This window comes from Ictidomys tridecemlineatus, chromosome 7 (assembly GCF_052094955.1).
Source record: "Ictidomys tridecemlineatus isolate mIctTri1 chromosome 7, mIctTri1.hap1, whole genome shotgun sequence".
Lineage (NCBI taxonomy): Eukaryota > Metazoa > Chordata > Mammalia > Rodentia > Sciuridae > Ictidomys > Ictidomys tridecemlineatus.
Window position 1 is genome coordinate 134,096,950 of NC_135483.1, and position 26,865 is coordinate 134,123,814.

The following is a 26,865-nucleotide window of genomic DNA, read 5'->3' on the forward strand; positions in this document are numbered from 1 at the left end:
CTTCATAATATGAAGAAATGTGACAATAAATGTGTTCAAGTCACATGTAAATGAACTATCCATTTAAGATATAAAATTTTATATTTTATGAAGTAAAAGTTGTGAATATTCATAATAAAAGATTATTCATGAAAACTATAAACTTCTACCCCACTGTTTATACAAACAGAATAATTTTATAATGAATAATTGATTAAGGACTGAGGATCTGCTCAGGGGCTGAGTTTGTCTAGCATGCAAAAGCCTTCTTGAGTTCCATCCCCAGCAATCTCAATCTCTCTCTCTCTCACAATCTCTCTCTCTCACACACACACACACCAAAAATCTAATAACTAATTATTTTAGAATCCTTATAGTTTAAACTTCTTTGTTAAAATTCATATATTAAGGAAAACTGAGTCACTGTGCAACATAAATAACAATATTATTAAATGACAACTGCCACTTACTAAATAGAGAAAACAAAATATAATAATAAATTCTTAAGTAAATTTTCATTAAAAGATTCTAAAATCTACCATTAAACAAAGAATTTTTTAAAAGCATAGTTTAAAATCCAGCATGTACATAATTGTCAGGCTCTGATACAGCCTATCAATCACTTTATAACCATTCAATATCTAAAGTATTCCTCCAATTCTAGTTGATACAGGATCAATAATCAACTGGAATCTAAACATTGTGGCCCATGAAAACATAATAACCATTTTCAAGTTGACTAAAGAGCCAATTTTTATTTCCTTTGGAATGAGCTAATAACTGAAAGATTAACTTAATACGTTGGCTATGAGACATCAAAATCAAAAATGCAATTCTTACCTCTGGTATTATTGGTGTAGGTTTTTTCTTGTCCAGAATTTTTGGCTTTAAAATTACCTGCTCTACCTCCAACATTCCTATTGGTGTGTTTGGCTTAAATTTAATGTGATTCTTTTCAGCAGACAGCAGATCAATGGTGTAGCTTGATGGATTTAAATGATACTGGGCACAGAGAAATATCAGCAAGTCCATCATTGGTTTGCTGTAAAACAAGAGTAATGCTGATCATAGGATCCACAAAACCACCTCATTAACTGTTAGCTATTGTTTTGAGAATTCTTCACACACACAGGCAGGTGCCTTCAATAGATAAAGTAATGCTACAATATAGTACTTGTAAAATCAGCTTAAAATTCTAACTATGTTTTATCAAATAAAATTATAATAGTTAAAATATCGTAGGTAGCATTTAAGAGAACTTAGATCCTAATGTTGCTTTAGCAATTGCCTATATGCTTTCGTCAAAATTTTTTGCATTATAAATTTCAGGAGGAGATGAATACTCATTAAGTCAATTAAGACTAGTCAATTTAGTAGGCACTTCTTTAGAAATTTATTTGGCTTTGCAAAACAGTAAGTATCTACAAGGAAGCATGCAAAATCCTACAGAGTACATATTTCTTAAATCATTCAAAAATATTTGTTTAACATTTCCTAGGCTTTGCATCCCAATACAAATATTATGGTGCACCTGTCCTCATAGATCTAACTCTACTACATGAACTAGACCAACTACAACATGCAGGTCAACTACATCCACCGTCTGTTTTTATAAAAGAAGTTTTACTGGAACATAGCCACACCTGTTGGTTTATATAATGACTCAACCTGCTTTTGTGTTACACTGTGCAGATTAAAGTAGGAGTCCAATATTTTTACTATCTGGCTCTTGACAGAAAAAAGTTTATGGTGTCTGTGTTAGAGAATAAAAAAGAAATCAAGTAAATGTATGAGATCATTTGAAATAGTGACTAAGTATAAAATACTAATGGTAATATAGGATCTATTTCTGTAGGCACTTTCATACCCAACTTGAGATCTAAGGACACTTCTCAATATTTGGCTTCCCTTTCAACAGATGTTATAGACTTGTGTTTTCACTAATACCATCCACAGAACAATGTGGTCTCTGGGCCTTTCTTAATTGTCAGCCCTAAGGAAAAAAACTAAAAAAAAATCTTTTGTATCATGTGTTCTCCTCTAATGCCTGGCAATCTTTAACTGTTAGTTCACACTTAATAATAAGGCACTACAACACTGTGTAAAAGTCCTGTTTTTATGGAAGGAGGTAGGGGTCCATGTGCTTCACTTCAGAGTAATCTGGTTGCCATCCATTCCCCACCACTGGAAAACATAAATGTCAGCAAAACTAGAGATAAAAACCTAGCTCCTGGTGTTCAGAAATTTGAAAGGAAAATGAGGCTAGGAATCTCAGCATTCAGTATGCCACATAAAACTTAGCAAATCTGTTTTCACATAGCATCTCACCCCACTCCCCCAAGAGCAGTTCCCATTTTGTAGTCTCTAAAACTTAGTGTTTTCAAGAAAAGGAGTTTCCTGCAGAGGTGGGGAAGAGTCAGTTGTTCAGCCCTGTGGGATCTTGAGGACACACAACACTTTATATAAATTTTCAAACAGTCCCCTGTGTTCACTCCCTCATCACACCCCCCTTTCTGTGGTTGTCACAAGTTCCTAGGCCATGCCAGACTACGTGCCAGAAAGAGGTGCATTTCTTAATGGTGCCTCACTTTCCTCCTCCTCCCCCACATTCAGTACTATCCCACTGGTACACACACAAGAAGAATAAATAAAAGACTAATTTTCTTAACACTCTTAACACAAAGGATTTTCTAGAATATGTTTCATTCCTCAGAATATATCTGCTATATCTTGATTTGATGCTTGTGCAGTAATACTTCGGAGTTTTGTGTCCTTCTCAGAGTTATACTATGGAATTTGTCTCTGACTACCCAGATTGTATTTTGGATAGTATACTTTAAAATTCATTCAAAGAGAGACAAGTACACTGACCTTATAAAAATTTGTTTTTTTGGTAATACAATACTTTGAGATCAATTGATGCAACATACTGATTCTCAAAAAATGCAAAAAAAAAAGAATGTAAAAAAATATGCTTTCACTGATAATAAAGTTAAGATGGATTAGCTAATATCTAAGTAAACAACTATAAATAATTATACTGAAGGAGAATTTTCATTGTGAATCAAATGTACAGTGGTCTGTTACCTGTAAATGGTGATGTATGCATATTATATTTGTTTTCTCTTTATACAAATGTGTCAAGTAATAAATGAAAAAACACTAAAGCTTGCAACTCAAATACCTTTCACTTTTTATATAGTTGTTTAGAATCTCTGCTAGAAATATAAACTAAGTTAACAGGGCAAAAATACTAATTACAATTTTTTAAATCCCTATTTTAATGCTATTTTTCTTCCTTTGGTAGCACATGCTGACATAAGACTTTATCATAATATTTGAACTCAACACTGCCGAAATAAAAATGCCTCTTTGAAAGCCAAATGAAAACCACAGAATATCTTTTTGAGTGTATTCTCTCATTCTGTAATTCCAGGTTCAATTCTTTTTGATAATTCCAGAAGCCAATTTTGTCCTGAAAATATTCCTATTCTCAAATAAATACAACATACCAGAAAATTCCACCATAGGTACAAATGCATATACAAATTTAATACTGCACGATAGTGGTATTTTAGATTCTGGAGACACTAACTAGTCATATAAAATTTGTGTTTCTACCTTATTTCTTAAACCAAGTAAGTTCTAGGTTGACTTTATATATAAACATGAGGACTGTGCTCTAGGGGAAAGAGAAAAATAAAAGCAGAAAAGAAATCCACCTTTATGTAGTTTATATTCTACAGCAATGTGTCAAATAGAACTTTCTGCAGTTATGGAAATGTTCTAATATTTGCAATCCAATAAGTGACCATACAGCTGGTGGACTAACAAATTGAATTTCAAATTTCATTTAACTTAAATTCAATTTATAAGACATGTGTAGTGAGTGGCTACCATTTTGGACAGAGTAGTTCTACTACATTGGTTCTCAAAATGTGACCCATGGACCAGTGCATTTCTATGTGCTCAAAACGTGTAATTAATGTAGGTTCTCAAGCCCCAGCCTGAATCAGAGCCTGTGGTGAGGCACAGCAGCCTGTGCTTTGACCAGCACCTCAGCCCCTTCTGAGGCAAGCTGCCATTTACAAAACACCAATCCAGACAGAAGAGAATAAAAATGTACAATCTATGGGACATCATATAGTGATTAATACCAAGATGAAAAGTAAAAGGTCAGGGAATGTCCAAACTGAAAAAAAAAAATATATGGCTTTAGAATAGAAGCCTGGAGGGAGTGGGATATCTGGAAGAACTGCATTTCCCAACTCTGCCTGGATGACTGAGACGCTGAGGCAGGACTGTGCTGTATGGGATTAAAATAAAAAACAAAAACCAGTGGGCTAAGGTGAAAGCAGTAGGAATAAAATCAGGGTGCTAATTTTATGCTTAAAGGCCTTTCACAGAAAGATCTGAGATCTTATGGTGTGAACTAAAAAGCCTGAGAGAGTTCTGAGGAGTGATGTGATCTGCTTTATGTTTAAAAAGATTATATTCTGAACGCTATATTCAGAATAGCCAGGAGAAGCAGTTACATACAAGAGTATTGCCAAAATTTAGGTGGGAGATGGTAGTGGCTCAGATAAGTCAGAGTCCACATTTATTTTGTAGTGAGCTAGTGGGATTAAAGTAGGAAGAGGACACCGAATTAGAAAGAGGACTGAGCCAGTGCAGAGGTCGGATTGCAGGGACATCAAAAAGTGGCAACATTGCTGCAAGAGCCCAATAGGATCCCTGAAACACAAATGTGCAGAGCTTGCTATGTGACAATCTTACTAACCTCTCCTTTTGATGACCACACACCATCGCTAAGGTCATCATGACTTCAGGAGGGGTGAAGTCAAGAAGAGAAAGGAGACCAAAAGATAAGAATCTATGTAGGCATAATACAAAATAAGTCAGAGCCAGCGGTGACCCTAAAATTACAATAAGATCACAAAGGGGACTGGACTTTCCACAGCAAGTGGGATAAGGGTCCAGGCCAATCTTATCCAGACCTTCAGGACACAGTGAGCTCAAGATGCTATCTGGGATCCATTTGTACCTAGACAGGAATTCCTCTATAACAGGACCACATCTTAGCAAATCCTTACTCCCAGCACCTAATATGAGGCATTCAGTAGGTCCAGGCTATTGTAGGAGGGGTTTACAGGCATCTGTGATTATTTTCTCATAACGCAAGTCTGTTTGAACCTCAGTGTTCAAGACACAGAGCAAACAATGTACAACTGGCGTCTCTACAGCACCTGACACATGAAAAAGCACAGCAGTTGAAAGGAGATTCACAGGAACACATACAAAAACTAGAACACTTTGGTTTCTATTTAACAACAAATTTGAGTAATAGAAGCTATGCCCTCTTCACACAAAGGTAGGACAGCAACATTGAGTAGGCCAAGACCTTTCTAAACATAGTCTCAAACCCATTTGAAAGCGAGATATTTTTATCTAGAGCTACAGTATTGGGCACTAAAATGAAACAGTTGACCCTGACCAGAATATTTTGAGGATGGAAATTTCTCACTGTTCAGCTCTACTATCAAAATACAACATCTTCTAAAGCAGGTCTGGCGTTCAATGGCTGCTGGGGTCAACTATTCACAAATTGCACCCACAGAAAATGAAATCATCTCTTGAATGGAGTTGAGAATTTTCTACCTGTATGCCAAACTACTTCTGCCTAAGACAATATCTTAGATCATGATGATAAGTGCCCGACAGCAGCTGGCTAAGAGATCTACCATGGATCACCACAGGGAAGATGCCTGTCCTCCTATTCCCTGAGATAGCAGTGCACCCCAGCATTCCAAATAGAAAGCTGAGGCAAATTATTAAAAGTAGAGTGTATGAACTTGATCATCACTTCCTCAACTATGTCTCAGTCTTTCCCTTGTTCTTATTACCATATTGCTTTGAACTGTAGTTCAATGTATTATTTAACAGGTTTGTGTGGTATTAACTTCTGTTTACCTCTTGCAAAATCATAATATTCTGGAAGGCTATTTATTTTCAGATTTCTTCTTTGAAATGAAGAAATCCCTATTGGATTTCCCACTCCCTTTAGAAATAAATAACAGTCCTTTGTATTAGAGATTCAGATCTATTATCTCATTTGAGCTCACAACCCCCATGAAAACTTCTCAGTTTATGAATGGAGCAACTAAGATTTGAGAGGTTACATGACCAGCCTACGTACAGAGTTCAGAGCACAGTTAGGATTAGAATTTCCTGACTCCCCAATGCAGTATTCCTTCAGCTACATTTTAATCCTATGGTACCTCAAGTATTGCCCATCAGCACAGCATAGATGGTTTGGAATAGGATGTCTGCTATAAATTTTACTTTACAGATTAATGACTTCCACTGCATTACTCCTAATCCCTCTATGACCCTTTACGCATTCATGACACATGGTGGTGGAAATCTTGCCCTAGTTTTGTTACCTAAGGTTAGGATAAGTCTTCCATTTCTGTGTTTAAAAGATCTAACTCTGAATCAAAAAATACATATCATGATTCAATAAACAGCTTTGAGAACAACAAGGTATAGCAAAAAACTACTTCAGTGAATTTAGAAACACGGCAAGTATTAAACAAGGTCATTTGCCAGTAGGATAGCTCCGCAACTTATCCTCACTAGGACACACCTAGGAGCAAAAGGGGGCACCATTAGTAATGCCAATGGGGACTATTCAAGGGGATACCAAGTGCCAATGGGGACTATTCGAGGAACATGGGAATGCATAATGATAAGGACTTATTGCAAAGAGATGGATTCACGCATCTGATAATTATCTTTAAATAACAATTCTTTTTTACTATGATTCTTTAACTCTTTCCCAGTATCTAGCAATATATTTTACACATTTTCATTAAATCCTCAAAACTGAGTTGAGTCCAAATCCCTTATAAATGCAGGCTAAAAACCCAATCAGACTTACAAACAATAGTTTGGACATTATTAAATGTTCCTGATGTTGAGCCATGTCTTCTCATCCCTCCTAGTTCAGGATGAAGTAGTTGTCCCCGACTCTCCATGTGTACAAGAAATGAAGTGGAACTGACAAAAACACACACCTAATCCCAAAGTTGATAATGATTTAAACTATGCTACAAGGAATATTTTAAAGAAAGTAACACAAAGAATTAAAATTTGAAGCTCACAAATAAGACCATAACTAAACTGATAAAAAAATCTTATATCTATTAGTAAACACAGAATATTACTAAAACTTGAAAAAAAAATCTTCAAACATCACTCTACCTGGACTCTACCTGGTCATTTATCTTGAATTTGATATTTAGAGATTAATAGTTACCTTCATAAATACTTTAAGAACTTATCTGCTAAACCTATCTGCATACACACCCTTATGAAAACAAAAATACTACAAATACATCTAATGACAATAGGGGCAATTTGAATACAAAGGATGAAATGTTATTGACATGGAAGTTGTGAGTCATTAACTGAACAAAAGAGGTCATAAAATAGATTGCACAATATAATGCCATATTGGCGTAAAAAAAATCTGCAGTGTATATACGGGTGTATGTACGCACATGTGTATGTAAATAAAAAAATAGTTAATAGTTGTAATCTGCCTAGTCAATAATTGCATCATATTTTTAATTTAGGGGACTTACTTGTATTTCCCAACTTCCTAAAATGTCCAACTATCGAATTTTTATCATAAAAAATTGAAAGCTAAAATTAAGAAGACTCATTGTTACAAGGCGTTACAAGGCATACATGCCCTGAAAGGGAAGAGGGTAGCCCTTCTGGGAACAGCATTCTGAGGACATATGTGATCTGTCTGCCACCTCATTCTCAAGCCAGCAGAGCCCTCAACCAACAGAGGCTTGGGGGCTGTAGGGGATAACAGGGCAGTAACAGAGACTAATTACAGCATTTTTCAGTCCCACCAATTAAAAACGCCTACAGTGCTCTTACACTAAAATACTTTAATAGTTAAAATTCCAAATTTTCTTTTCAGAAGCAATGACTGCATAAGACTCTAACCCCAGATTTAAGTATTCTTGTAGCTATGAACATGAATATAGTTTTATATGTATATATTTAGTATTGTTTTTAAAAATTAACCTGTTATAGACATGTATTTGCCACATATCTGTCATCACTTGGCACTTTTCAATAAATGATTGAACTTTTTCAATTCTTCTAAGTTCCTTGCTATTGTATTACTGCTTTGTCCTGTTTTAACAAAAAGGCCCTTCAATGATGCAGTAGTTATTATCTTGTCATTTTTAAGTCTACTTGTTGCCAATAGGTGGCGATGTACTCCATATAAAATGCTCCTGAGTTCCATAGCTGACCTACCCAGTGCCAGTCAAAACTGCTGGTGGTACTGAACCTGTAAATCAGGGTACCTACCAACCATGTACAATATGTCTCTGGGTCATTTTAAAGGAAGAGCTCAGAGAAGTGAGGTGACTTGTTTGAAATCACACAGAAAGTCATGAAGGAACCTGTAATTTCTAGTTGGAACTTAAAGCTTCAAGTTCTACGTGTTCTTGTGTTTTCATATATGATATCCTCAATTTTGCTTAAGCCAAAACAAATTTCTATGTATGAAAAAAGAGAAAAATATCCTTCTCTTTTATATATGATGTTTTTTTCCTTTCCTCTATTGTATGCTAGTTTAGCCATGAATGTTCTCCCTATAGGCTAAAAAAGATTAATGTCAAATTTTTATCGAATTTTCCAAACTCAACATTTTGCTTCAAAAATACATCCCATAGGGAAAATGAACTAAGGCTTATTCAGTGAGTAATAATTACATACCAAGCAGAAACATAACCATGAGGATCTAGAATAATATAAACATACCCACATATTCCCTTATTTTCTGTAGTGTTTATATTAGTTTAGGCTGTAAACTACATTTTTCTAAAAATTAACTTTTTCCAAATACTAGCAGAAATTTCTGAGGGGGAAAGCCTCTAGGCAATTTGTCTATAACAGCCATATTTTTTAACATTCACTTTTAAATAAATTAAGAACTGTTTTGGTGAAAAAGGTAATTTACCAGTATGTAGACAGACAGACAGACACAGACACAGACACACACACACACACACACACACACACACACACACACACACACACATCTTTCTATACTACAGTGAAGTTAAATATAAACAAAATGCTTTAATTCCTCCTTCCTTCAGTCATCCATGAGATCATCAGACAGCAATGTTCAAGCATTTGCAACCCAGCACTGCAGTGGACATCAATGTGAGAGCAGGATCACAAAAACAAGATGGCAGACAGCATGACTTCTAGCCTCTTGTTGCAAATGTTGTTGAACAAGCAGAAGGCTACCAACCTAATTTGGGATAATATGCTTTTAGTTTCCCTTGAGCATTATCTATTAGTACCTCCAACCTTATTGTGTTCCCAAATCTGAGTAAACTTCTGGTGAAAATCAAGATAAAAGCAAGGGCATTCTTCTGAAGATAATGCTGTGTACTTGCATTTCCTTGAATGGAACGTTCTGGAGGGCCCTCTGCATGAAACACCCAAGAAATCGTGGGAAAGTTCTAAAATTCTCTCTTAAGAATTAATTTTTGATGAAAAAAATTCTGAAAAGTGATCAAAATATATATTTGAAGGATTCTAACTACATATTTCAATGTAATATTAATACTATTTTCACAGCAAGTACATAATCAATATCATTAAAATAAACATATAAGGAACATTTAAATAAATTCAGAAAAGTTAGTCTCAAAAATTTATATTAGAGGGCTAGGGATGTGGCTCAAGCAGTAGCGCGCTTGCCTGGCATGTGCAGGGCGCTGTATTCGATCCTCAGCACCACATAAAATGAAGATGATGTGTCTACCGAAAACTAAAAGATAAATATTAAAAAATTCTCTCTCTCTTAAAATTATATTAGAGGCCCTTCAGAGTCTCTGATCTAAAAAGCTCTCATGCATTTAAGCTTGTTTAAAATTAGCTTCCCCTAGTCGTCCACCAAATTCTTTTCTCATTCTGTAGATATTTTTCCTATTTCTTTTATAGTAAAAAGTCATAAGAAATTTATCTTTGTCATTATCAGTCTTCACATTAATTAGCTAATATTTTTCAGCAATAGAATATCTGTCTCTGTCTGAACATTTCTTCTTGTTCTGTTAAGCACTTCTTTAAACAACAGATCAGCAGTAGCTGCGACTTTCAAGACAGCCCTAATCATGCTCTTAAAATCTCCCAAATCACATCTCTAATCCAGCAAATTACACTCTTGGAATATCCCAAATTGTACTCTATAACATCTAGACTCACATTCCTAAAGCTATCTCAGAATCATACTCCTGAGATAATCAGAATCACACATGAACACTTAATAAAGAAAATTACTCATGGAATCTTCCTAGGTAATAAAACTATTAGAAACCAAGCTGCTAAGTCAAACCTTATGGTAAATACACTGATATCGACTGAATTCTAACCCGAGAAAAATTTCTCAGTCCTAAACAAAAATTTTAAAATGGAAAAAAAAAAAAATCAGACATTCCAATCCCAGGCATGCCTACTTCATTCTCTACCTGGAGAATATATCTTTCCTTAAAAGATTTTGGAAAAGCAACTACATGTAAGGATTTATTTATTTATTTATTCTAATGAATTTATTAAGTGCCTCATACATTGTAAGAAACTGTTAAGCATTTTGAAGAAAAGGAATGACATCCTCTCATGGCCCATATGGTTTACTCAAAAAGAAAATGCATACAAAGGACAGTATATGAAAACCCCAGTATCAAGTCAGAAGATTCTTGAAGCCAGAGCTAACAAGTGATTCTGGAGACATCAGGGAGCCTTTATATAAAAAGTGGCATTTGAGCTACATAAGCTAACTGGAGAAAATGAGGATGGTAAGTTCCATGGGGGTGGAGCAGATGTTCATAAAGGTATAGAGATGAAAATGGCAAAGCACCATAGAAGAACAAAGAATCATGTGGGCTTAAGCTACACAAAGGACATAGTGAAGCAAAAGCCTACATAATGTCAGAGGAGAAGAAAAATCACATGAACCAATCTCCACACTTGGTAGATTAGACTTCCTTATTATGGTATCAAATTGCTGTCCCTTGCAGTCTTTTATCAAAGGTAGTCTCACAAACTGAGAGGTGCTTTAGTCAGATTAATCTGTGGGTTTAGGTAAATGGAATGATCCCAGGGTGAAGAAAAGCAACTCCCAATAGAAAATGGAGGAGAAAGCAGGCTGATGATGTAGGTCAGTGGTAGAGCACATGTCTGCCTAGCATGCATGAGGCCCTGGGTTTGATCCCCAGCCATAGGCAAAACACACAAACACACAGGGAATCAACATGTGCCAAGCACTGATAGTATTACATTTAATCCTATCAATATATGATGTCTTTTTTAATCCTAACAATTCAGGCATAATACATGTGTGCAGATAAGAAAACTGCAGCAATTCAACAATTGGTGGCCCAGAAATACAAAGTTGGTTGATGGAAAATTACTCAAGTTTGAGGAGTTAGGACCCAACCATGCTGCAAGGGCAAGAAAAGGGTGAGAAGAGTCTAGGGTCCTGGTGAGTACAAATGCAGGACAAATGCCTGTTGCAGAACCTGTCTGTTAGACAAAGAAAATATGGATATGAACAAAAAGCAACAACATTTAAAAAGGACATAAATTTGACTTGAAAGTGAGGCGCAAGCAAGAAGCAGACAAGCTACATGTTAAAACATTGAGGAAGGAACCTAACATCTTAGTAATGGGACAGTTTTATAAAGTGATGCAATGCCACCATCCCCTGGTGCAGGGCAAATCGACCATGGATGGAGGTTCCCAGAGTTAAAGGCAGTGTAAAGAAAGTCTAAGATAACTGTTAGGGGCAGCAGGACCGAGGGGAAACCATTGTGATATTGAAGTCACTAAGCTTAAAAAGAATAAAATCTAAAGATCTCAGAAACTGATTGATAGACATTAGAAAAGACAGCAACATATAGAGATAACAGGTACACCCAAGGACAAATATGGAGGCTCATTGGTGTTACCGTAAGTGGCAGTGAAGAACTAGAAAAAATGTTTTTCTTTCTCTTTTTTTTTTAACTTACTTTGAATTCATGGAAAAATAGAGGAATTGTCTTTATTATGCTTAGTAATATCCATTCTTATTACTGCTTTAAAACTAGAGTAACAATAATATTTTAGATGATGGCCATTGTCTCCAATTTCCAAGATGCTTTCCTCACCAAGAAGCCAAAATGCAGGTGCAGGCAAGATCCCACCATGGACATTCACAGGTCTTGCAACCTTGCAAATAGGGTTTCATGTATGAGCTGTAGACCTACTTTCACTACATACAATGGTAAAAATGCAACTTACTCAGATTTAATTAATACTATGTTTAATTTGCTAAAGCTGAACTATTATATTTCATCTATTTTAAATAATTTGTAAAGTTACATATGACTTTAATAAATCTTAAGGTTATTTTGAATGAGTTTTCTGGACAAAACTGGAAATAAGAATGCAATACTCAAAAAAAAATACTCTTTTGTTTTCCATAGATTTGTAGATTCCTAGATATATACACACTCACTTGTACTAAGGTGAATACAGTTTTCATTCTAAAAAGTACTCCTGGATACAATGAGCAGCTAAAGGTAAAAGGTAGAACAAGATCAAGGATACAGTTCATTTATGTAAGTTTCCACTTCATAATGAAATGGAAAATTACACTTGGCTTTGTTCCATATTTCCAACATTTATGCAGGTATTCAAAGCTACCAGCCTCATAAATCACCTTCTCACTTCTCGCTGGCTTAAAATTTGATTTTACATTTCTATTTAACTCATATTTTTTAGCTAATTAAATCAAATCAATGAAAATTTTTCAAAATCTTAATTTTACAGATAGATTGGCCTATTAATAAATAATTACATTTTAAAATAATGGAAACATCTGCAAAAATCAAAGCAGCAGCTTAAAGTGGGAAGAACAATATAGGGAAGGAGAAGACAGGTTTTCTTTCAGATCACTGGCTTTATCAGCTTAACTTACAAAATCAGTATAAGTGATTTCTCTAGGAAAGAATTATTTTAAAAAACTTATTCAATAACAAGTTAAAATTCCAAATTCTAAAAGTCACTCTACTGAGTTGGAATTCATAGCATTGATATTAAAACATTGGCAGAAAAATTGTATTACCCTGTTAGAATTTACTTTGTTAAAGAAAAATGCTTTAACATTTTTCCTTCATTCAGTTATGAAGGAAATGTTTAAAGACAAAAACATCAAGATACGTGTCACAGTACGAGGTACGGTGGCATATGCCCATAATCCCAGCTACTAAAGAGGCTGAAGCAAGAGGATCGAAAGTTCAAGGGCAGTGTCAGCAACATATCAAGACCCTCAGAAACTTAGAAAGATTCAGAAACATATAATAATAATAATAAGGGCTCAGGATGTGGCTCAGTGATAGAGGGCCCCTGGTTCCATCCCCAGAATCACAATTAAAAATAAATAAATAAAAAGGAAGTCCTAGTACTTTATTTTCTGCAGCATACCTGCCATGAACAGTAGTAGATTTGATAATATCCCCAGGTAGAACCACGGAGAGTTCAATGTCTTTATCTATCATGTTTTCTTTCTGCTCCATGATGAATGCAGCAGATCCCACTGAATTCTCAACTGAAGAGGCATCCATGTATTTGATCTCTGCTGGAGGAAGTGGTGCCTTGGCTTTTGGTTTCCTCCTAAAATATAAATAAAAATATAAAATATGATCTATATTAAAAAGTAACTTTCTAGCATGATTTGATTTTATAAAAACCAAAATGTATACAAAGATTTTTCACATACATAAAGAAACACACCAAAATGTTAACCATTAGTTTACTAGGGATTGGCAAAGGAAGAGAAATTGCTTTAACATACATAAAGAAACACACCAAAATGTTAACCATTAGTTTACTAGGGATTGGCAAAGGAAGAGAAATTGCTTTTCCCTAAAAACATATTTTATATTTGCCTCTATTCCATTCAATAAATATATTCATCACCGCATACCAAGAATGTAATTTATTTCCTTGAAGAAGATTAAGTTATAAAGATCTTTGATGGACTGACAAACATATATAAAATTACCATTAAGTTTGGTGACTGATTTACAATAGGTATGCAGATGGACAACTGAAAGTCATGAGAAGAGAACTCGATTTTCCTAAGAATTCATAAATGTTTTACAGATGGGAAACAAACTGGATTTGGGAGAATGAATTGAAACACACAGTAAGATTAGAAATAATGGACATTTCAAGAGGAGGAAACCAAGTGGAGCCATAAAGAAAAACAGTACTGGGCTGGGGTTGTGGCTCAGTGGTAGAGTGGTCACCTAGCATGCATGAAGCACTGGGTTTGATCCTCAGCACCACATAAAAATGAAATAAAGATATTGTGTGTCCAGCTACAACTAAAAAATAAATATTAAAAAACTCCAGTACTTCTTTAGAATTCAAGAGTTGGGTAAAATGCCACAGAGCAGTCAAAGGAGAATGAGAAATCAGTGAATTCCACTGGAATTCCGCTCAGAATCCCACTGGTACCCCAATACGGTTATTGGTCTTTTATCATTCCACAATTCATGTTGATTGTTATGTTTAAATTTGAACAATCAACCTAGACTTTTTATTTTCCCTATACCTTTGGCTTGGTATAGGGAAAATAAAATTCAATTTTGTTATTGTTTCGAAGCATCTAAACACTAGAAGGGAGGCATTTAAAATTTTTTCTGTACTCCATAATAAGTAATAGTCTTTTAAAAAACATATTTATTAGTTGTAGATGAAAACACAATATCTTTAGTTCATTTTTATGTGGTGCTGAGGATCAAACCCAGTGCCTAACGCATGCTAGGTGAGCACTATACCACTGAACCACAACCCAACCCCTAATAGTCTTTCATGTCCATGTAGCCATAAGAAGAGCTAACCAGAAAGAATGATGAAAGAAAAATTCCTTTAATAATAGCAACAAAAATAAATTTTAAAAGACTTACCAAGTCTTCCCACCTAGTCAATCAAATTTCCTTCAGTTTCCTGGTATCCAATATCCCCTTTGTCACAAAATACATCCAATCCCTAAAAATTCTATCATCTCTGTAATATAAACCCAGGATCCTCCACAACCATCTCCCCATTTTGCTCTTCCTGGTCTTCACTTGGAAAGTCCTCCTCATCCCCTTCACCTAATCAGGGATTGAGTCAAATTCCTGGAGCAGTCTCCCCCCTCTACTGCGCATGCAGTGAACTCTGACTCACAGTGCTGACGTTCTGTGTGTGTTGCTATCTCCCGTCCTAAAGCACTTGGAGTGTGTGAAGAAAACCCATCTCTAATCACTAATGATAAGACTATTACAAAAAAAAGGAGAACAAAGCACTGGTTGAAATATTATTTACATCAGACTTCTATTAAGAACACTAATTTTACCTATTATGACCTTAATTAATAAAGCATTTGTCACTCCTTTGGTACTGAAAAGTGGAAAGTACCTGAGAATGAGACGGAGATCCTGTCATAAGGAATTAGCAATCCAGTAGGAAACATGCAAAAGGAGCAAAGCAAAAGACAAAGGTTCTGAAAGGGATGGGTGACTGAAGATCCAGAGCAGAGAAAGTCAGCTCAAACTCTCCCTATAGGGTGGGAGGCAGGAGTCCAGGTGTGCTTTAAGGGAGAGACTCGGCTCTTGAAAGAAGAATTTGGATAAGCAGAACCTATAGGATCAACCATAGACTCTCAATGGTGACCCATTCACATCAAAATTAGGAAAGAGTCTACCTCATTTGCTTCCTCCACAGTCTAATCTAAGGAAAAGAATACAAGGCTGAGGCCAGGATTTGCCCTGAATTCTAAGAAGCATTAAGCTTCTAACTTAAGTGGCCATTTATTCACCAGCAAAATCTTTTAAATACGTTTCTCATGTCTCCCAGTATTCCTAATGTTTGAATTAGATGGTTTGATACAATAACAAAATTAAATTAAATGTCACTATTAGGATTGGGTAACTAGTCACCTCATGAATGGGTGAGCTGGAAAAAGATGAGAAGGGAAGAAGGGCAATTGAAAACCATAGGAAATCTTATCTAACAGATAAGCACCTGAAAGATGGGGGCCTCATATGTTAAAACCTCCCACTGGGTAGAGTGCCATGCACCCTTGTAATGCCAGCAATTTGGGACATGGAGGCAGGAGGATGGAAAGTTTGAAGTCAGCCTCAACAACTTACGCAATCCCAAAGCAATTTATCAAGACCCCGTGACCCCACGCCAAATAAAAACCAGAAAGAACTGAGAATATAGCTTAGTGGAAAATTCCCCCCGGGGTTTAATCCCCACTGCCAGAAAAACAAACAACTCGCCTCCTTACATCTCCTAAGATAAACTATTGTTTCAGGATCATGTCACATCCTACCAGGTGGGCTAGACTCTCCAGCATCCCAGGAAACCATCACTGGCAACTAAAATATCAAGACCCTCACAAAGAAAGCTTGCTGAGGGCTATTTAAATAGTAATGAACAGGTTAAGGAGGCAGGAAATTGAGGCAAAACCTGGGAGATTAAATTTCCTTAAGATCCCCAACTCTGGTTGAGCATGGTGGCACACCCCTGAAATCCTAGCAGCTTAGGAGGCTGTGGCAGCCTCAGCAAAAGCGAGGTGCTAAGCAATTCAGTGAGACTCTGTCTCTAAATAAAATACAAAATAGGGCTGGGGATGTGGCTCAATGGTCCAATACCCCTGAGTTCAATCCCTGGTAACGAGAGAGAGAGAGAGAGAGAGAGAGAGAGAGAGAGAGAGAGAGAGAGAGAGAGAGAGAGAGAGAGAGAGGAGAGAGAGAGGGGAAGAGAGAGAGAGAGAAGGGAAGAGAGAGGGAAAGAGAGAGAGAGAGATCTTCAACTCTGAGCACCACACCATCCTCTCTTGGTGGTGATTCATGCAATTCTCATGTGGTCAGCCAGAAGTCAAGAGATGGACCTGGGCAGCACTCTCTGGAAACTGGAGGGCAGGAGGGGCTCCTTATCCCTCTTTCCCCTTTCTTATTCCTTCTAATAAATTTATGATTATTCTGCACAGCATGTCTGAAATCTTTCTAGCATAATTACAAGAATTGGGTTTGAAGAAGGGGTCTTCAGGGTCTCAGTTTTTCTGCAGGTCCCTGCTCTCTAACATTCTACTTTAAATGTCCTAAAACATTTAAAAAATACCAAAACCTTATTTAACTCAGAATTCCACTGGTACCCCATTACTGTTATTGGTCTTTTATCATTTTGATTTACACAGTACTTCAAAATCCAGTGTACACTGAGATCATCACATCATTACAGATCCTTAAAACGGAGGAAACAAAAGAAGTTCAACAACACAGAATTATAATCAAATCTCTTCTGGGTTTAAAACGAAAACAAACAACAAAAAAGAATAAAACATTACCTGAGACACAGTATGTCCTTAATTGGAAACTGGATGAGACTCAATCGTACCTCACTGTTCCTATATTTAACAGATTTTTATAGGATTCTTAAATTCACTTAGAAATAGAATACAAAATGCAGCTTCAGTATAAAAGACAAAAATATAAAAATCAAATTATGTTCTTAAAATAGCTTTGTTTTCATCACCGCGGGCAGAACCCAAGGGTGCTCTAAAACAGAGTTACATCCTGATCCTTTTCAGTTTTTCAGACAGGGTCTTGCGGAGTTGCTTAGGGCCTCACTAAGTTGCTGGGCTGGCCAGGAACTTTTGATCCTCCTGCCTCATCCTCCCGAGTTGCTGAGATTATAGGCATGCACTATCTTAGTCTGGGCTGCCAAAACAGTAACCTTTTAAGCATTATGGTCTCTGAACCAAAAAGAAAGTCAACAGCCACCCTCTATCAAACCAGATTCACTGTGGTCAGCATTGATAAGGCAGTCCTTCAAAGTAACTGGTAATGTTTCACAGGCCCTAAACTATATATTTCAACTGTCAGATGGAGACCAATTTCTTGAAATTTCTATTTCTCTATCTGGGTATAATGAAACGAGGGAAGATTTAGTTCAAGTTCGCTCCTAGGTGGGCCTAACACTATGCTCTTAAGGGAGTCCAATTAAGAACCACAAAGCTCCCTTTTCTTGGTGAGTCACTTTTCAAATCTGCGTCATGTTATATGACTCAACCAATGTTTCTCTTGTTAAGATCACTATGACCTAGGTGGCTCCAAAAATCGCAAAATTGTCTTTGTCATCTCAGTCGCATGGAACACCATTTCACAACTGCCCAAGCCCTCTACTGAGGATTCTTTCCTGGGCTCTTCATGTGACAGCACAATCTGTCTTCATTCCTCACTAGCATTCCTCATCCTCCACACTACCTTATCTCTCTGCATGGCTGCTCAAGGTTGGAGCACCCTGGGGTCCCTTTTGGGCTATTTTCTTTTTCCACATGCCTCCAGGTGATTTCATCAAGCCAGATGGCTTCAGATATCATCTATTTTTATGGATGGCTCTCTCTCCAATTCCCACCTCCAACTCTGACTTGTTTACTGAGCTCCGACACACTTGCCCAAAATTCTCATGGTCATATCCATTTGGAGGTCCCACAGGTATCTCAAAATTTATATAACCAAACCCCTCGATTCTTCTCTCTACCTCCAAACCTCATTCTTACATACACATCCTTCATTAATTCCCTCTCTCTGCACCGCCAATCACCCACATAACTCAGGTAAAACTCCTAGGCATACACTGAATTCTTCTTAGTTCCCGATTTCCTACTTGTAATCCGTTACCAAATCTCTTAGGCTCTTACCTCTAAGACATATCCTGAACCTGTATTCTTTTCTTTGGATTCTCTGCTACCACCCTGGCAATTAAGCCACCATCTCTTGCCTGGACTGTTCCAATCATTTACTTCTGTCTCTTGAAATTCATTCCTCGGCCATAAAGTGATTTTCTAATATGTAAATCAAATCACATCATCTCTCTTATTTTTCACCAGCCTTCCAATCCACTGATAATACATCCAAAATGTATGGGTTTAAGGAGACCCCAAATGACCTGTCCATGTGGTTTCAGTGTACCAGTAACAGTTCCTGTAACCTTAGAAATGCAAATTTTCAGCCCCTACCCCAGACCCACAAAATCAAAAGCACAGGGGGAGGGCCTCTGCCATATTTGACAACTCTCCAAATGATTTTAGATGCATGCTAAAATCTGAGAACCACTGAGCTTCCTCTGCCAACCTCTGAACCTTCCACTCATTACTCCCAGTTTTAATTCCATGTGTTAATTCACATTGGCATTCTTTCCCCTGTCTGAAGCAGACCTGGTCTCATCACATTTGAGGGCCTTGCATAGCTCTTTCCAGTCCCAAATTTTGTTGTTGTTGTTGTTGTTTTGTTTTTTTGTTTTTGGTACCCAAATACTTTTAACCATAGAACTTCAAACTGTCTGCATCTTAAGCTCAAACTTTAGATAAACCATTTCCCCCTCAATCACACTTTCCCACCCATCTTGGCCCACCCTTGGCACCATTTAGTTTCCTCCACATTTATCAGGATCTGAATTCATCTTATTCCTTCTTTCCTGTTAGAATGAAAATTCCATGAGGGCTGGGACCTGGCCTCTCTCATTCTCTGCTAGCACCAAAAAAATTTAACTGACACAAGATGGAATACCCCTTAAGAATTTGTTGATTTAAATGAGGGAAGATTGGGGGAAAGGGGTTACATTCCTTCCATGACTTTACTGGAGAATAACCCTTGGTGGGTTGCTGAGAGTCAGCGTATTCTGTAATATACTGTGAGCAGCTAAGAAGTATAAGAAGTCATTCAAGTCCCAAACAGACACAGATAGGTAAAAGTTCTCAGTCCTCAAGAATATATCCTCTGCCTCTTTAAGGAAAAAAAGGATAGGGGATTAAATCAGGAATGACAGAATTCCAGAGTAGAAAGTAACTTTCCCTCATTCTTCCCAGGTTTTCAACAACTTATATGAGGTCACATAACCCACCTGTGGGTTAGGATACAAATGTTCTTGCTTTCACCTCCCATGACAAAAAAGGAACACAACTGATATCAAGAAAGAAAAACCTAATTTTGTGTTAGCCTTTCACGTTTGAAAACAGAACTCATCTTTCAGTTACCTTTGGCATAATGTACCAAATAGTGTGTATTTCACATCAAAGCAAATGTTTATCCAGGGCCAGTGCCTTTAAGCCCCCAAAATAACTTCCTATAAGAATCAGGGGAACAGTAGATTTAGCAAATATCATCAACAGTTAACCCTTGGATGCTGACTCTGTGTTAGAAACCATACTAGTCAGGAGTACTAGCATGTATCTGTAGTTCCAGCTGCTCAGGAGACTGAGGCAGGAGAATCAATAGAACCCACAAGTTTGGACCAACCTGGGCAGCAGAGTCAACTTCCTGAGAAGGAAGGAAGGAAAGTATTTTCACATGCACTAACTCATGCTTACATCAATAAAGGAGGTTAATACTATCATCTTCATATTCCAAGTAAAGGATCTGGTGTATAGAGAAGCCAGATATTTGGCCTAATATCATATACCTAGTAAGTGACGGAGCTCAGACTTAAACCCAAGTTGTCTGCCTCTAAACCTGCTGCTGCTCTTAGCAATGATATCATATCATTCTTTTGGGAACTCAAACCTTCACATAACATAAAAAAAAAAAAGAGCAAAAACCAAGTTGTAGAAGAGAAAAAAATGTAGTTATTGAATATCTATTGCTAAGACCTGTGCAGATGTTTTTTAATTGAATCTCATGAGGCAGTTGTCAGTGCCCTATAACTGTGGTTACAGATCTTAAAAAAAAAAATGTCCAAATGAATACAGAATATGGCACAACCACAAATGCAAACTCACCAAATCCCTCCTCTGAATAACGTTAATAAGGGCAGTGTGAAGGAGCCGTGACACATAAGTAGGAATGCAGGTGCCAGACTTACACACAGCAGTCACGCCAACATAGGCTGCTATTTTCCCAGGTGGAGTTAATGAAGCATTGTGTCTACCGTAGTGGATAGGGAAAGCCCTGGTAGTCTTCTACATGTGCTGTCATAAGTAAATCACTAATTTCTTTGATCCTACATTTTCACCTTTCCATAATATAGGTATTAGACTCCATGGTCCCTGGTCCCTGGTCCCTTCACCTTTAATACACAGATTTGGGTATAGTTTTGTTTAGACGTTGAAAATGGAAACAAGATTATTAGAACTGGGTGGATTATTAGGGCATGGTGGCTGAGCTGACTTACACAGTTCATGAAAACAGCCACATGGACAGGATGCCCAGTCCCTCCAAGTCCTTCCTACCCAGAGACCTTTCTAGTATTGGTCAGGAAAGAATCTCCTCTGGGGCTCACAGGAAACGAAAGCCTTTAAAAAGGGTTCCATTTCCATGGGCCTCTCTCCCCCTTGGCATACACACTAGGAAAAAATGATGAACAGAATGACCAACTAAAAACAGAATGTTAGAAAAGCTCTGGTTAGTTTCCCATATTTGACTATTTTACATTTCAACACCAGGAATACCAAATTTCTGCCTCAACCATTCATTATTTATTTACTTATTTTTTTTGCTCGTCAACCTTCAACTCAAGCCTGACCAATGATCGAAAGTCAGCAATTGTTACAGTGGTCCTTCATGATCCATGGGAATTGCGGATCCCCCTAAAGATTTCTAAACCTACAGGTCTTCATGTCCCTTATATGAAATGGCATGTATTTGCACATAATCTATAGGTATTCTCCCTCATACCGAATATCTGGATATTATAATACCTACTATAATGTAAATGCTGTGCAATTATTATACTGCATTATTTAGGGGATAATAAGAAGTCTGTAGTGTTTTGTGCAAATGTAATTATTTTTGCTGAATGAACCTGTGGCTGAGGAGCCCATGGGTATGGAGGATACATTATACCCATGTTTCTTTCAATGTAAATCTTTTTCCCCAGAATGCACATAAAAAAATGCACAGATTTTTATTATCTTTATTTTCTATTTCCCTGATTATTCCAAGTAATTTTTTCTTTTATTTTCTTTTTTTTTTTTTTTTTTGGTACTGGAGAATGAACCCAGGGCACTTTACCCACTAAACTATATCCCCAGTCCTTTTGAGTTTTTATTTTGAGACAGGATCTCACTGAGTTGCTGAGGCTAGCCTTTTACTTGTGATACTCCTGCCTCAGCCACCAGGCCAGCTCCCTCCTTCCTTTTGCATACAAATTTCTAGGATTTTGCTGTCCGATATGGTAGCCATGTGGCTATTCAGCAATTAAAATGGGAGTACTGTAACTGAGGGACTACATTTTTGGCTTATTTTAATTTGTATTTAAAACAAGTATTTTTCAATAACTAAAACTCTTAAGTATATTTGGCACTTAAGTATATGAATGTAATTTTCAACCATAAAATGTACGATTCTAATCAAGTTCTTTCAGTGAAAATACAGCATCTGAATTTAGATTAGCTATAATACTATATTTCATAGACTTGGTATAATAATTAAATATCTATTAGTTCTTTTGTATATTATATATAAAATAATATTTTTTGGTAAACTGAGTTAAATGAAATATTACTGTAGCTGGCCAACAGTCACTCCAGTGAGCTTGAAAGCAGATTCACCCCTATGGAGTCGTGAGTCCCAGCCCAAAGTCTCACCCTGCAAGCTAGAGAACCACTTTTCTGCAGTTTGACCTGAAGGTAATATGACATACTTGCTATGCTCTAAAGCATCTACTGCTCCAGGCATGAGCTACTTATATAGGATAACTTCTCTTCAACAGTGAAAATCTTGCCTCTTCTTACACTTTAACCTTAAGAATCCTTGTTTTACACACAGAAATCCAAGTACTAGGTACAGTGGCACACACCTATAATCCCAGAGACCTAAGGAAGGATAATTCAAGTTTGAGGGCAGCCTGGGCAATGTAGCAAGACCCTAAGCTACTTAGTGGGACCTTATCTCAAAATAAAAAAATAAAAAGGACTAGGGATATAGGTCAAAGGTAAAGTGCCCCTGGGTTCAATCCCTAGTACCAAAAGAAAGGACCAAAGAGGAAATGAATTCCACTACTTTAAATTCTCTTATTTTTTTTTTAATATTTAGATAGTTAACTCTAACACTCATCAATGTGTAAATGAAGTGGGGCAAATCCACACACAGACACATTTATATTATGGTAGAAAAAGTAAAGAAGCAACCAAGTAACTAACGCAGAACACAAATGAAGCCCCTCAAGTAGCAAAGTTTCCAATATACATCATCTTCTCTGCCAGAAATTTTTTTTAAACAAACCATGAAAAAAATTTTTTGCACTTTTAATTAGTACATTATCTTTATCAGAGTATGCTCAATTATTTCTTCAAAAACGATTCTCTAAAATACAGTTTTCATTAGGTTTATTCATTTTGTTATATTACATTCACCTCAAACTCTTCCCTCATACTACTTTCAGGAACATAGTAATTATGTAAAGTGGGGTACAGGAACACAATAGAATCTCTTTGTATCACCAGGCCTTCAAGGATAAGTTCTGCATGAGTAGTGGGAGTTTTTGTTGTGATTCAGTTGTCATATCCAGAAAGCATAACCTGCTCTGTATTCTAATTCATGCAGCAGAAGGGTCAAGTAGGTAATAACAGAATTCTTTTAACTTTATTTAGATTTCACCTGAAAAGCTGGTATTGCTTAATTCAAATTAGATAGCTTAGTGTCTCTAAAATGTCTTCTTAAACCATGTTAAACAAATGGACAATATTAATTATTTTGCTATACTTTTTATGTATACAAGAAAAATCACTATGTGGTGCAAAGGTAGTATAATTCCTAATATATCTTACAAGTTGTTCTAACTCATACTTAATTATAATTTCATATCCTAAATATACACAAGACTAGCTTCTGATCACCTTACCCTAAATATATGTATGCACATATCTGTGTATTTGAGTATATATACATTTATATACATGGAAACTAATAAACTAATGGACATGTACACACATGTGCAGAATGAACTAGTGACAACACAACAAGCACCCAGATTTCTTTGGCTTTCACTGGTGGTATACTCTAAATTAACTTGCCATGTAACTTTTTATGAAGCAACTTTTATTCTTCTGTTTTTAAACACACATATTCCAGTAAAAGAAATAAGACTTCCTAAAAATAATTCTGGTGATTAAAAGCTTAATATTCCCTATGGTAGTATTCTGATCAAGTGCTAAATAACACGATTTCTCCATTCTCTTGCCTCTCATCAACAAGTAATTTCTTTGGAAATTACTTCAACATCCTGGTCACTTACTAATAACATTTCCAATACCTAAACTCTGGTTTTCATTCATCATTCTGCTTATATATTTGGAATAGCTTTTAAAAACTGCATAATATGTCATATTTATATAAGATGAAAGGCTAATAGTTATCCCTCAGTATCTGTAAGGAGTGGTTCCAGGATGGATAATCAAGTCCCTTATATAACTGTGTCCACCCATCCTTCTACTTTATGTCAGCTCTAAATACCTAATGCAATGTAAATGCTATGTAAATATTTCTTATATTATTTAGGAAATAAGAACAGACATCTATACATGTTTTATACAGATTTTCCCTCAAATATTTCAATTTTAGGTTGACTGAATCCACAAATGTAGAGCCCATGGATATGGGAAGCATTTCTAATGTGGAAAACTATTATTCTAATATCTATTATCTTTGAATCCTTGCTTTGGATTATATTTATGTGTGTGTGTATATATATGTGTGTGTCTGTGTGTATATATATACACACACATATCTATATGTGTATGTGTGTGTGTATATATATGTATAATTTCATGCTTTTTTGATGGGGATATGTGGGTGGTATGCCAGGGGAAAACAAAAGTACCGAGTTCACTAAATACATACATTATAATTTCCCAGTGACAGTCTTACAACATTCCACAAAGGTATAGGAATAGGGTAACATAGATACACATCTTCAATTAAAAAGAAAATATCTTACATCAAGAGTTATTGACAGGACTCAAGATCCTGAGAGATCTTGGTTGATGCCTGGGTTGCATGATTTGGTAACCAAGTCATTTAATCTTGCCAGAACTTCAGTTGCAAAATTGGACAATATATCCTGAATCACCAGGTCACTAGGAATTCAATGGGTAAAGTAGCTCATTATCTATCACAGTGGTTCTTTTACCTGGCTGCACAATGGAATTGCCTGGGGAGTTTAAGAAACTAGATAACTAGGTCTATCCTATTCCCACAAATTGATTTGTCTTGTGGGGATTTTTAAAATCTATGCCAAGTGATTTTAAAATGCAGCTGAGATTGAGAACCATTGGTCTAGAATAGTGCTTTACCTATAGTATTCTATTAGAGTTAAAGATCTACCTTCTTGAAGACTTTGTGAGTTCGTATATACTTCCTGATAGTCGCTACTTAGGTGAATCAAATTCAGGTAAATTCAAGATCTCAGGACTAGTGGATGCAACAAACCTTGAAAAATCTCTAAAAGTTTAGCAATAACTTCTCTAAATTTATATACTTTTGCTTTCTTTTATCAAAGCAGGAGTTTCCTTATGAAAGGGAAGAAAATGTGTTCTTCCTTATGCTTTTTTTTTTAACTGAGAAATGTACTTATTCAGAAAATGGACTACTATGTTTACACAAACCTCCTTCCTCTGCCCTTACCACTCCACAGAACCACCAACAGACCAAGACATTAATTGTTCCTGTAAATTAACAATTAAATTTTTTATATCTGTACCATGTACAGATATGGTCTCATATCTGTACCATCAGTTTGCCTTTGGGTTCTCCTAAATACCTTCATGGGGAATGTTTACTTTATGCACAGTTAAAAAAGTTAACTGTCAAGAAGAAGAAAGGAGAGTCTCTGTAAAAAGGATACACCAAGAGAAGAGACATAAAATTAACAAATGAGCAAATAAAAAAAATCAGCTTGAAAACAATACATACAGTGAGGCACAAGAGTACACAGTGACTGGGCACCCAGTGTATGCTCAATACTCCATAAAGAGACACTGTGTAATGAAATACCAGATGGGGTTCTCAAGTGCCAAGAAAATTAAAAAAAAAAAAAAAAAAAAGCATTCAGTTGATTTAGCCTTACCTAGGTAAGGAACTGCAGTGATGTTTTATGTATGTCATCCCTAACAAATGCTATTCTTTTTGAATAAGATAGCACAATAATGCATAAGTGTTTATAGAAATTACCAAATAATTTTTCTAAATAACAAATCAAAACCCTGAAACCATATCCCAATGCTCATTTGACTCCATGCACTCTAGGCAAAACTTTCTGCCCCCGTAAGTCACAAATCTCAGTAGCAACTACACTCAACATCTACTGAAAGCTTCTTTTATACATTATTTGTTGTCTTGTATCAAGATATATCGAAGGGCCATTGTAGTACAGGAAAATTAATCTTATAAGGTAATAAAAAGTGATGAGATTAACACATTTTTAAATTAAAAAAAACACACACACATGGGTGAGATAACCATAAACAACTTGGATCCTTTTCTTTTTGCAACACTACGGGTAGAATCCAGAGCCTCAAGTATGCTAGACAAGTGTTCTACAACTGATCTACATCCCCATTTTCTTTTTAAATTGATTTTGAGACAGTGTCTTGCTAAGTTGCATGGGCTGGTCCAAAGTTTCTGATCCTCCTGCCTCAGCTTCCTGTGTAGCTGGAATGAATGTGTCACCATGCTCTGCTTGGATCTTTTTTTTTTTTTTTTGTATATAAGTATTAAATAAAAATAAGCTTTATCATAAAGGCTTTTGTAT

The 26,865-nt window shown here is 36.2% G+C and overlaps 1 protein-coding gene across 10 annotated transcripts in view; it reads right to left on the bottom strand.

Annotated features, from left to right (window-relative positions):
- The window catches only part of Cobll1 (cordon-bleu WH2 repeat protein like 1), a 154,239-nt gene that overhangs the window by 48,908 nt on the left and 78,466 nt on the right, over positions 1-26,865 (bottom strand). For 9 of the 10 annotated variants that reach the window (XM_040294398.2, XM_078017504.1, XM_078017502.1 and 6 more), the window contains 2 exons: positions 13,546-13,734; positions 820-1,021 (listed from right to left, as the gene is read on the bottom strand). In XM_040294398.2, the coding sequence (XP_040150332.2) occupies positions 820-1,021; positions 13,546-13,734 (391 nt within the window). Of the gene's footprint in view, positions 1-819; positions 1,022-13,545; positions 13,735-15,035; positions 15,229-26,865 lie in introns of those variants that run through there. The other variant, XM_078017508.1, reaches the window with a different exon arrangement.